The sequence below is a fragment of the Melospiza melodia genome, chromosome 5 (assembly GCF_035770615.1).
Source record: "Melospiza melodia melodia isolate bMelMel2 chromosome 5, bMelMel2.pri, whole genome shotgun sequence".
NCBI classification, from domain to species: Eukaryota; Metazoa; Chordata; class Aves; order Passeriformes; family Passerellidae; genus Melospiza; species Melospiza melodia.
This window is the reverse complement of record NC_086198.1, coordinates 30447928-30460447: the sequence shown is the minus strand read 5'-3', so window position 1 is coordinate 30460447 and position 12520 is coordinate 30447928. Positions and strand designations below refer to the sequence as shown.

The window sequence follows — 12520 nt, the reverse complement described above, 5'->3', positions numbered from 1 at the left end:
GTTCAGCTGATAATTGTGTTTGTTGTTTTCTTTGGGATATGGTTCTTTAATTAATTTGAGTTAGATATACATTAAAGGTAAGATGCCCTCTAATAAGATGGGACCTAATTTTTAAGAAAACCATAGGCAGTTGTCTGAGAGGAAGAATGGTGAGGCCTTGCAGTGAGTGAGACTAGGCTGAGAGGGGGGAATAGCATTTTTTGGCTGTTCTCAAACCCAAAAATGACAGATGAGAGAGTAATGATCTACACTATATGAGTTTATTCCCAGATATTTCCCAGCTGACCTAAGTGAATAAAGTTTGGGTTTAGTTAAACCCTTGCATCTTGTCTTTGTATCTCTGTTGGGGAAAAAGAAATTTTTCTCAGTGATCAGACTGTCCTACTGACAATAATGCAAGTATTGGCTAGTTCAGTCAGTTTTGTGTTGGTGACACACAGAGTAACTAAGCAAGGTTTGAGTGCAGCAGAGCTTCCAGCAGTTGGCATATTTGTGGAGGAAACAAACAATGAAGCACTGAACACATTTCAGTTTCCTCAATGTTAGAGTACACTGAGAAGTGGGCAAGCAGAGAAATCTTAGGGGTGGAAGAAATGCCTTAAAATGGAAGACATGAAGAGCTCCACTTGTTATATTTATTAAAAAGCCTAGTTACAGTCTGTGAGTATCTTTAAATTCAGAATATACTGGGCAAATAGAGACTTTGTGATATATCAGAGAGAAGCTTAGTTAGATCTCTTTGATAACACATCAGTTAGATCTCTTTGATAACACATCAGTAAACTCATAACCAAACTGAAATACATACAGTTTTTAGAATGAGGGTAAGAGCTATCAGAAGAAAAAGCTTCCAAGAAAAGTAGCAGATTGTCCACATGCTCAGGAGTCAGATGCCTTTCTGGAAAGCAGCTTGGCCAAATACAGCTTGTGCTGCAATCAAGTATGAGTAGTTGCACTCGAAATCATACAATGCAAAGGCATTTAACCTTTTGTCACACAAGCTCAAGGCTAGATGAGAGGACCTAAGGATCCCCTTGTTCCTTTAGGCCTAATATGAAAAATATCAGTAATGAAAACCAGATAGTCATCTTGGAAATAAGATGTATGGGAAACAAACATCATACTTGGCAAGGATGTTACCAAAATGGTTCAGTAACAAAAAAATTGTATTCACAGGAATACAAATACCTGGTTATATGTGGGTAAGAAAACAGTGTAAGAAATCACAAAGAAAAACACTTCTTCCTTTCCCCCCCCCCCTCTTTTTTATTTTTTTAATTTATTTTTTAATTCCTTTTCTTTTTTTCATAATGAAGCTGTGAAATATTTGGAGCAACACTATTTAAAATATGAAAGCACATTAGATAGGAGGAAAAAGCACCTCTTATCTTCTTAGATGTAGGATTATAAATAGTCATATTGTAATTCTTTCTTTAGAAGACTTCAATATGGTTATTTAAAATCATCAACAGTTTTCCAAAATGGGTGGCAGAGTCCAGGAGAGGTTCTGCCTTCTGTAGAGGAGCAGTGAACATTCTGCTTTCTTCTGTTGGGTGCAGTGGGGCCTCTTCTGGAAACAGAGGCAAGATGGGCCAGTGTTCCAATATCTGGCACAGAGCAAAAGTAAGAACTAACAAATAAAACTGTACACCACAGTGTCTGGACATATTTGACAGAGTAGATGATGAGAGTCAGTGTGTTTTCTCAGTTATTTTTCAGCAAACCATTTTTCTTTGTTATGTTTCAAAGGAAGCAAGCAAGCTTGGTCCAAAGACTGAGATTTACTATATTCAGTTCTTGGTAAAAATGTGAAATTATTTATTTTGAGGTATTCGTATATTTGAGAGTACTTTAAAAAACAATATCAAATGAGTTGTTTTGTTTTGTTAAGAATGGCTTTTAACTTTCATAACTGCAGCACATGTTACAACAACCACTTTGGGCCAAAAAACAGGTGCCTTGGGAAAAGTGAAACCAAAAACTACCTTACCCCAATTCTTGCCCCAGTTTGGATCATCTTTTCAAATGGACTCTTGACTTGAAAGCCATACACATAATTCATTTTTCAATATGATTTGAAAACTTTGCAGCCATCCGTGATTTCATTCTTCATTTTTACTCCTATGATCTCCACCATTGTTTTTGCTCATTGCAATTTTTCACTCTCTACTTTTCATTTTTCCCTCTCCATCTAAATAAACATTTTTTATTGGTGAACTAATATCTGATTTTCCTCTGGGAAAAGAGATGCTGCAAATAAAATATGTTCTGGAATTTCAGGATATGAAAGCTTTTCAGCTCATTCTTCCTTAGAAGCTATAGTGAAACTGAGTTGAGCAGTGTAAATTTGTGGTCTCACAGCTACATCTAACACAGCCTAGTTTAGAGTTCCTCTTTTCCCCTTGGCATTTACCCACAAGGGAGGGAATACAGTGTGTAATCATGATCCCCTGTTAATTTTGTGATATGAAATAAGTGAGAAATTTCAATTAATTTCTTCCTTTTTTATCTTTTTTATTCTGTAGTTAACTGTGCCCAGTGCAGTGTAACACAGTAGAATCACCTCATCCTTAGAAGCAGTTGTCAGAAAAATATGGGCCTGCCTGGTAGAATGTATTAGCCCAATACATTGTCTCCATTTTATTATGAAGCTGCTGGGGAAGCTGTGATATACAGCACTGTCATTACAGATCTATTGTTAGAAGGGCTCTACAGTCTTCTGTGCACTGCCATTAATTTATAGCAGTAAACAATATGTAGCCCTCCAACTGCAGCAAAGCAGAATCTTTTAATGAGGTGGATGTTATTACCACAATAAATCAGTGCATTCGTGTAATGTATAATTCAATGTGTGTATTCCCACTGTAACTTCTCTGAGTAAGCTGATAGTGTATCATTGTCAGTGCACAGCTCCACAGTTTTTTGGTTTTGTTTTTTTTTTTTTTTGTTTTTTTTTTTTTTCCCCCTAAGCTTTTTTCATTTGGGGACTTTTTTTTTATTTGCTTGCAAATAAATGTGACATGTCTTGATAGTTGTCCTGTTGCAGGCTTCAGAAACCAACTGTAACAATAACAGCTAAAATCAATACTGTGGATTCTGGCTATATAGATCTCTGCATGATACCTTTTTTTTATTTTTTTGAAAGGAGAATGGAATCAATTCTAATTGGGTTTAGTTTTATATTCAAGGAATGTAATTCTATAACTATTGATTTGGGCTATACTCATTTGGAGAGTAATAATAGAGGCAGATAAAGAGAATACATAAAATGTTACAGAACCATACAGCACAACACTGTTCCTATTTTTAATTTGTATAATTTGTCTACAAATGACCTCTTTTTTCTCTTCTCCCTCAAGCGTATCTGAGCCTTTAGGGAAAATCAGTTCAAATGGAGATTCCAAAATGGTTCTTGTAACAAAGAGATTTCTTGGAGTCAGTTTCATACTTCCCTAGAATAAATTTGCTAAATCAGATAAAAATCCTTTTATACTGGAACATCTTGTTTTAAAGGGTTATATTTCAAATTAGTGAACTGCAAAAATAGTAATTAACCTAAGATGTTTTCCTTTATCCTACTGCAAAGTGAAAACTGCTCTAAGTAAAAAATGTAAGATTAGATTTAGGTCATTCAAAGATCTAATCTGTCCTAGAAGAGAAAATACTTTGAAGCTTGTATGCCAAATTTCACGTGAGCTGCAAGGAAGAATTATTATTTGAATAATCATAATCTCAATAGCATAGAGAGAGTTTTTCACTTGAACTCTGCTTGAATTAAAGATGAGGTTAGTGATACTTTTGTTCAAGGACTTTTAGTTTTTCCTCACCTTGTAGCGTATTCTTAAGTATATTTATTCTTCAAGAAGAGAGAGAAGGTAGTATTGTTTCATGTTTATTCTTTGCTTATATTTGAATGCAGCCATTGTCCACAGAGATGAACATAATTTACATTAATAACATACAGTGTGCTATATCTGTATACAAAATTGTATTACATGCATATTTTGCATATATATCTAAAGATATTTTAGAACTCTTACAGCATTTTACATGTGGAATTGCTAAATTCACTTTTGGGTTTCTCAGTGATTTGTACTCATGTTTTTTCAAGTAATTTATACAAAAGTCTGCTGAGGAAATACACAGCTATAGATAGCAAAATATTATATTTCCTACTTTTAAATAAATCCCTGGGTGTTTATATTCTAGGTAAGCACTGAACAAAGAATAATAGTGTTGGTTAAAGTGTGATAGACATTTCTAGTAATACATATGTTGTTTCTTTTATATCAATGTTTTATATAGGAATTCTGATCTTTCATACGTCTATTTCTAAAGTTAAAATTATATGAATTAAGTAAAACTTTGCTCGAGGTGGAAAATAGAAAGCATAGAAACAAGAATAGTAATATCAAAATTCCAAGTCCACTGTTAATATTCTGCCACCCCATCAATCACTACTTTTTTCTCCAAAAAAAAGTCAGAAAAAATGTTTCTCAGTGTTGCTTGCTATTTGCTTAATAGTGTATCCAACATGCACACATATCCACAGGCACCCAAGTTAAACAAGACTTTGTCCCAGACATTCCACTGTGAATTGGATGGAGTCAGTGACTTGAATCAGCAGTAAATGGAGCCTGCAGTAATGCAGAGGAGATTTTTCCAAGCAGCCATGTGTGTGCGCATGGAATCCTGGTTCCAAGTACACAGATCTCCTCAGGTGCTTACAGGAACCAACATCTGCTTTTGCAAAGCACCAAACCTAGTCTTCTCCACACATGCTAATAATTCTGGTTACCAAAAAGAGCAAGGGGAGTATGATGTGAGAGCATTCACATTGATCTTAGATGCTTAATGAGGTTATTTTTACCCATCTCACAGCCCATTGGAGCTTTGAACCCAAAGAGAGCAGCATTCTTTGCCGAGAGATACGAATCATGGGAGGACGATCAGGTCCCAAAATTTCACTACGGCACTCATTATTCAACAGCAAGTTTTGCACTCACCTGGTTGTTAAGGATTGTAAGTATAAATTTAAAAAATTCTTTTCCTTTAAATGATAATTAAAGCAACAAAAATCTAAACTAAAGCTGAAGGATATATGAGAGTACTGAAATTTTCTGGTAATTGCAATCAGTAGCATAGGAGAAATGTGCTCCGAAGTTCAAGCAGAAGTTTCAGTTTTTCTGGTAAAGCTTTTTCAAATCAGTAACGCTTTTTTTCCTTAAAAATTGCTTTTTAGTGTACATATTTCTTTAAACATGGTTGACTTCCCTTGCTTGCATATTTTCTGACTGGACAAAGTAGCAAGCATTTGTGGTTCTTAATTAATATATTTAATTTTCCCCTCCTAATGACTGAGAGTTGATTTCTGATGATCATGACGTTCTGTGATGTAAATAATTAATTTTTAAAAATCTGCTACAGTTTATGTGGAAGTAACTTTGAGCTACTACATATTGATCATGTATTGGTTAAACAATGCATTTTTCAATAAAATTGAAAGGTGATTTATCTCCTAGGAAGTAATTTCTTTGGGAAAGCATTAGCAGCACATCATTAATTAAAGCTTGTTAGAATGTACAAGCATACATAAATCCTTGAAGTAATTTACAGTGCTTAGCTAATTTCAAGCAATTATCCACTAATATGTGCTTAAGTGTTCTTTAACTAAGAGGAGGCTTTTAAATCCTCCAAACATTTTTCTAAATCATAAATTATATATGAAACAATAACAGTCCTGAAGCTCTCAGTATTGGGTGCTACCTTTTAGATTACCAGATCGCCTTGAACCAAGTAAAACACATTGTTTTTTAGATTAACAGATCACCTTGAGCAAAGTAAAACACGTTGTTTTTGTTACATGCTAGTTTAATAAATATCTAAGGCACCTGAGCTTGTTCATGTTGTTGAGAGCAATTTGTGTCACAACTGACACAAACTGTAGTTTCTACTTCAGCCTTTGAGTATTTTCTTTTGGTTTTATTTGCTTTTCTTTATCTGAGTATATGTATGTGTGGAATAAGATTAAAAAGCATTTTATTGAACAAACAAGGATCAATTTGTATTTCTCATTCTTAAATAATAGAATTAACCCTTTGCTATTAATCGTGTGTCTGCCAGAAAAATAGCATCATTCACAACCAGAACCCAAAAGAATAATAAAGTTCCTGTTTTACCCTGAAATTTCTGAAGACATGCATTGTTTTTGTTTTGGTTTTTTTTAATTAATCTTTTTATATGTCTTTAGGAGCCCTTCACAACACTTTTCCTAAATCTGCAAGGTGGGAAGTTTGATCATGCAGACAGGACTTTTTCATCTATTTCAAGAGCATGGCGCAACAGTCAGCGTGACACTTCTGACATCAAGGTAAAACATTTCCTGAAAGGTGTTAATGTATTTTATACTGCCTCTGCCTTTATTGCAGTTGGGAGTGTAGGATGGAAAGAAAACTGGAGCCATCCCACTTTTTGGAAAAAGATGCAAGGGAGATGAAATGTGGTTTTACTTTTGTGAGAATATTTCAGTGAATTCTCCTGTAAAACTATAGCAAACATTTTTAGCACTGAGACTGAAATATTTTGAACTGGGGAGGAAAACAAAGAAGACAAAGATGCTGGGAGTGGTGGGAAGGATCAGATCTAAGAAGGTAGATTAATATCAGAGTTGGATTTTTTTAATGGAAGGAGGATGGAAAAGTGTAATTTGGAGAAAATCAGAGTCTAGCTCAAGGATGTCATGCAACAAGCCAGAGACCTAAGTGACACAAAATCATTCACTCATATTTCTGGTGAGCAGACACTTTAGGAAAGGGTTGGTTTGCAAATTACTGGAATGCAAAAATTACCAACTGACAGTGTTGAAAAAGGGATGTCTTTCTTGCATCTGTGAGAATTGAAAGCAATCAGTGACTAGTGGAATTCCACTCAGGAAAAGATATAATGTCTGTATGAAATTGGGAAAGAAGAGTTTAGAAATTACAAACATGCTAGATATTTTTCAAATTTAATTGGTCATTATGGGCCTAATTTCCTTGTAACCTGCAAGATTGGCAGATGGAATTTCAGAGTGCATTTTCTGGGTTTTTTTGAGAAATGGAGAAGGAGAAAGATATCAGTAGTGGACAAATCAAGTATTTAATATGGAAAAAAAAAAGGAGCCAAGAAATTATGAGGTGAGTTTAACTACAATTCACTGAAAAATACTTAGGTAAATGATCAGACTGTGTTTAAGTGCCAGGAAGATAGCTTGGAGACAAGCAAATGAAACACATGTTTGTCCTGAAGAGATTATGTCAAAGCAATCACAGTTTCTGATGAGAAAAGGTAACAGACCTTATGCATAGAGAAGAAGCAGATGATGATCTTAGTTTTTTACATTATCTTATGAGTGAGCTGGGATTACCCTGTCTAAAAGAATCCACTGTATTTGGAGAATAGCTACCAGCAGTTCATTATTAAAATTGAAAGATGTACTGAGCAGAATTCTTCTCGATAATAACAGCTTAGGCCTCAATTTCCATTGCTATTAGATTGGGAGGTACTGGAAGTGTAGTGAAATGGGTGGTGCTTCTTGCAGAAGGGAAAAATTATTTTAGAAAAGTGTTAGGTGAAGTTTATTAGGGAAAAGTAATAATTGTAATTTTCGTACAGGTTCTCATACAGTTATAACACAAGGAACAATCTACTGTGGGGAAAAACAAAAAAAAAAGATTTAGGGTTCTAGTACATCACCAGTGCATGTGAATTAGCAGTATTGTGCTATAACAATAGTGAGTAACATTTCATGGAAGATACATCAACAGAAAATAATGTAACTTTCAAAATGTATGACAAAAATCTTCACTTTTGCCCAGCTTTAATTTGGTATAATCTGGAATACACCCATAGCTGTAGGCTGATTGGAGAGAATGCACACTGGAACAATGATAATAATGCAAGATCTTGAAAATAAAATGCAGGGAAAGAGTGAGTAGCTATGCTTATTTTTCCTCTAAAGCAGAGCGGATTGAGGAGGAGCTTGTGTCCTTCTATTACATGGATATTACTGTGAGAAAAAAAGGAAAAAAATCTCGGCTGCCCATGCTGGATGGGATAGGAATTTATGGTCTTAAATATCAGAGAGACTTTGGTTAGAATCAAAGTAGCCTTTCTTACAGAAAAATAAAAGCTGAATGTTTGTCAGAAATAAAAGCTTAATGAACGTTTCCCTGGCAATCAGTGTAGGGAGGGGTTTTCAGAAATGCTTAGGTAACTTGTGGAAATCATATATGTGCAAGCTGGTACTGCCTTTAGAGGCATCCCTACTGTAAAGGATGATCTCCTGGAGTTGCTTACAGCTTCCTGAGACTGAATTGCTGTGAATTGCATGATGCTGCTGTGAAGCATCCAAGTGAGTACTAAGAGTACTACAGGAGTCTGTTAGTGAGATTGGATGAGCAACCAGGAAGGGGGATGAGATTGAGATTTCCATAGGATATGTTTAAAGAATTAGAAAGGAAAATGTTTAAATGTTTCCATCTTCACTGGAAATACCTGTATTCCCCATATTTCAGTACAGCTGTGAAAGACAAGTTTCCTGCTACTTGGTGCTCTACCTTGCAAGTGTTTGTGAAATACATGGCTAAATGCAGAATACATGTTTTACATGCAGAATTGTAACATTTTAGCTTTCTATTGCTTGAATGTATTTAGTTTATGCGTGGAAGAGCCTTGAACAAAGTGGAACACACTGTTTGTGGTGTTGTAGTTATGAGCAAATAGGGGGAACAAAAGAAAAAGAAGGGTTTGTTACTCTTCCAACTGAAAAAATTGTGACACTTAAAACCACTGAGCTGATTACAAGAAATTATTTCTCCTTGCTTTTTGTGTGGAAAGAATGAGTGCAGTTACTGATGCTGCTGTCCTAAGATTATTAATCTTAGCTGGAAGCACTCTATGTTACAGGAGGACTAACAGGGGCTGGCTTTGGGAAGAGCTCTTGCTGGCTGGGATCACTTCAGCAGAGAAAGCTGAAGCATATGTGTGATCACAACCAATCTGTGTCAATATCCTGGGAAAACCTCAGATCAATGATCAAAGAATGAAACCAGTGCTCCTCTGTAGAATAACCTTTGTTTGAACTTCACAAATTTTGATTTCAAGAGGCGATATGTGGCATAAAATTCAATTTCCTAGTTCTCCCTATCCATTTATTTGAGCAATGCAAATTAAAAATCTTTTGGAAGTTTACTAGTGTTTCACTACCACTCTGGCATTATTTATTAATTAGCTCAGGACTGGTGACTTTAAATGATTAACTGAGTGTTTTTAAGTTAAATTTTCTGCACTAAAGAATACTGAATGTATTTCAATTCTGTGAGAGTACCACTTGGTACTTTTATAGAAATATGACCTAACTAACTCTTAAGTTACTTCTTTATTTACATTATTGGTGCAAACAGTCCTGGTTAGTTTTGTTAATACCACAGAGAAAGCAAACCTGGATAGCCTGGCAGTATTTGCCTGCACTTGTTCAGAAGCACTTGTTCCTTCTTGTTTGGCACCTAACTTGTTGCAATAAGTCTGTTTCTCATTATATTTGCAGCAGCATAATTGTAACCCATGTTGTAATTTGCACTTTGCATGTGTTTTCCCTTTCTCCACTGTAGTTTGCTGATTATTTTCAGGTTTGTTTTTTTGTTGTTGTTGTTTTTAGTACCATATATACAGATTTTAAGATCATCTGAAATCCTCTTGCTGTCCTCCAAACAGCTGTGTAGCCTTCTCACTGTCATCTGGAATTTCACTTCTGCACCTTCAGTGCCAGGCCATTAATGAGATTATTGACTGGAATTAAGAGCAGGGCAGACTCCATTACCATGTCCTTCCAGTCTGACAGTGAACTATTGATAACTGCTCTTGGAATATGGATTTCCAGCTTGGCTACTCCCACGTTATTGTAACCCATTCTCATCTCCATTCTCTACTTTGCTTGTAGGGATGTCATAGGAGACTGGGGCAGTCTCAGAGGTCTTTCTCAAAAGTAAAGCAACACCTTGCCACTTTTTCTTTCACCATCCACTACTGCAGCTTCCTTTTGAAAAGAAAATTAGATTGGTTTAATTCAATTGAATTTTTTTCACAATTTTTCACCAAGCTACAGTCACTAGTATAGAGCAAGGTACTGTTCTTCATGTCTTTTCCTCTGCTGCTTTGTGTTTGTTTCTTTTTCATGTGCGTTGAGTTGCATTTGGTGAATTTGATTAGTTTTGTTCAAAAAGAGATGCTAGGAGACCATAATATTAAAGAGAACATTAGTAAACTCCAATTACACTATTCTAGGTTGTTCCACCATGAAATGGACACTAATTTGTGAAATCCTGTGATATCACACACACACGTGGCAGCTATTGTAAGGCTGGGGGAATGGTACTGAATATCTGAATTTGTATCTCATACAGGTGTGTTTGACAAATTGTGATCCTCATAGTGTGAAACAGCTGAATTTTAGGTACAGAAATGCTGTTTCAGCAAGTTTATTGTAAAACTTATTAGGATAACATAATTTTAGACAGTTTTTCTTTAGATCAAGCTTTGTATTTAAAGTCTCAAAAGTTACTGAATAAAGTTGCTGTGAAACTGGCAACATGACCCTTCTATAGGAGAAATTTCATGTCATAGTAGTCACAAAAAGAGCAATGACCAGCAAAACTCAGAAGCAAGTACCTAGAAATTCAGATTTTTAATCATAAACTAGTTTAGTAAAATGGTTAACATATTAAGGATGCAGATATTTGGTTTTCATAAAAGATTTGGTTTTGTGTAAAATTGTGCTAAGATCCATAACAGGGAAATACTTCCCTGAGTTAAAAAAAAAAAGAAAAAGAATATCTATTCCAAATTCAGTCAGAAGTGTGCAGGGTAATCTGTGGGAATTACAGTAGATAAAAATACAGCCATCTGGATATGTGGATCAGCAAGTTCCATCTAATATCAGTGATCTGCCTCTTTTATAGCTAGGCATGTCTGTATTGAAAATGAAGGAAATAGTTTCAATATCTGCTCTGAACTCCTTGTGTAGGTGTTTACATAACAAATTTAGAGTAAGTTATGGACAAGTTTTCTGAAGTCCAAAGGAGAAAGTATGTAGTTATACATGCAACTTTTTCCTCTTTCTCTGTCAAATTAACCAAAATTACCTAGTAAATAAATATGTTCAATATATACTATTGAATACTTTTACTTAGATTGTAAGTAAAAAATAAAATAATTATATATATATATATATATATAATATATATATATATATACACATATGTAAATAGAGAGAGTAACAGGATTTAAAGTGTTTAAAGTGCTTTAAAGATGCAGGTTGTTATCCAATGAGATATTGACTCCATAACATCTATTTATTGATCAATAATGAATCAGGTCTTAATTGTGGTTATCATATGTTTCTTTAATCTACTAAATAAATATCTGGACTTTTTGTAATTCTCTTTGCTTAATTTTGAATTATTGAGCAGTTTAGTATTTTTCTCATTTTTCTCTAACCAGGAAATGTTTGAGGTATAATCACTTAGAACATTACAGAGTGGTTAAACATTGAAAAAATTTATTTATTAATTAAAGATGTTTGTAACATGTTTCTTCATTAATTACCTTCATCATTTTAATGGAAACCCGCCAAAATATTTTTCTTGCAAGTTGTCTGAGTTTCAGGCAGTGTCTTGAGACAATTTCTTAGTTGACAATTTCTTAGTGAAAAGTAACACACATATAGCAGATGGAGGGAAACTCATGGGTAGTGAGAAATTATACTTCCCAGCAGTCTTGAAAATCATTTCATTGAAGTGTTATGAAAAAATGAAATTTGAGTTAATTTAATAGATTAGTATGTATTTCTTGAATGCCATTTAAGTCCTTAACAGAAGAAATAAAGTGTTGCAATATGAACAAAAGTCTAGACTTCCAATATGCATTTTTATTATTCTGCTTGACAGGTTATATATAGGCTTAATATTGCTTAACAGGATTGTGAAATAATTTAGTTTGAAAATTTGGTATCTTATAAATGTTTAATAGGATTAGGGATCTGTCATTGTTTCTAGACATCCTTGGAGATCATATAACTCTGCTTCAAAATGCATCAGTCATTTTCTAAACAAAAGAAAAATAACATTTAATTGCATTAATGAAACAAAGTATTTGATATAAATTTTTTTGCATGGTGGCCTATATGAAAATAAATTACCACTCTTAAACTGACATCCTGTCAATATTGCATTTTTGTAAAAAAATATTTTTAGTGACTTTTCCTTAGAAATCATTGTTTTTTTATGTTCTATAGGGCAATGTTTGTTAGAGAAAAATTGTACTTTTGTTTTATGGAGAATTTTATAACTATTTTAATAAAAATCCTGATATGGCAGGTTTTTTTTTAAATATGTACTGAGTGTTAGATTTATGTTGATATTGTCTGTGTGCTCCTGTAGGGGGATACAGTGTGGGTAAATGAAGGTGGTACAGAATGTAATCT

The 12520-nt window shown here is 34.3% G+C and overlaps 1 protein-coding gene across 5 annotated transcripts in view; it reads left to right on the top strand.

Annotated features, from left to right (window-relative positions):
* Positions 1–12520, top strand: part of LRBA (LPS responsive beige-like anchor protein) — a 368498-nt gene that overhangs the window by 260477 nt on the left and 95501 nt on the right. For all 5 annotated transcript variants that reach the window (XM_063156757.1, XM_063156759.1, XM_063156760.1 and 2 more), the window contains 2 exons: positions 4882–5022; positions 6251–6370. In XM_063156757.1, coding sequence (XP_063012827.1) covers positions 4882–5022; positions 6251–6370 — 261 coding nt within the window. The remainder of the gene's footprint in view (positions 1–4881; positions 5023–6250; positions 6371–12520) is intronic.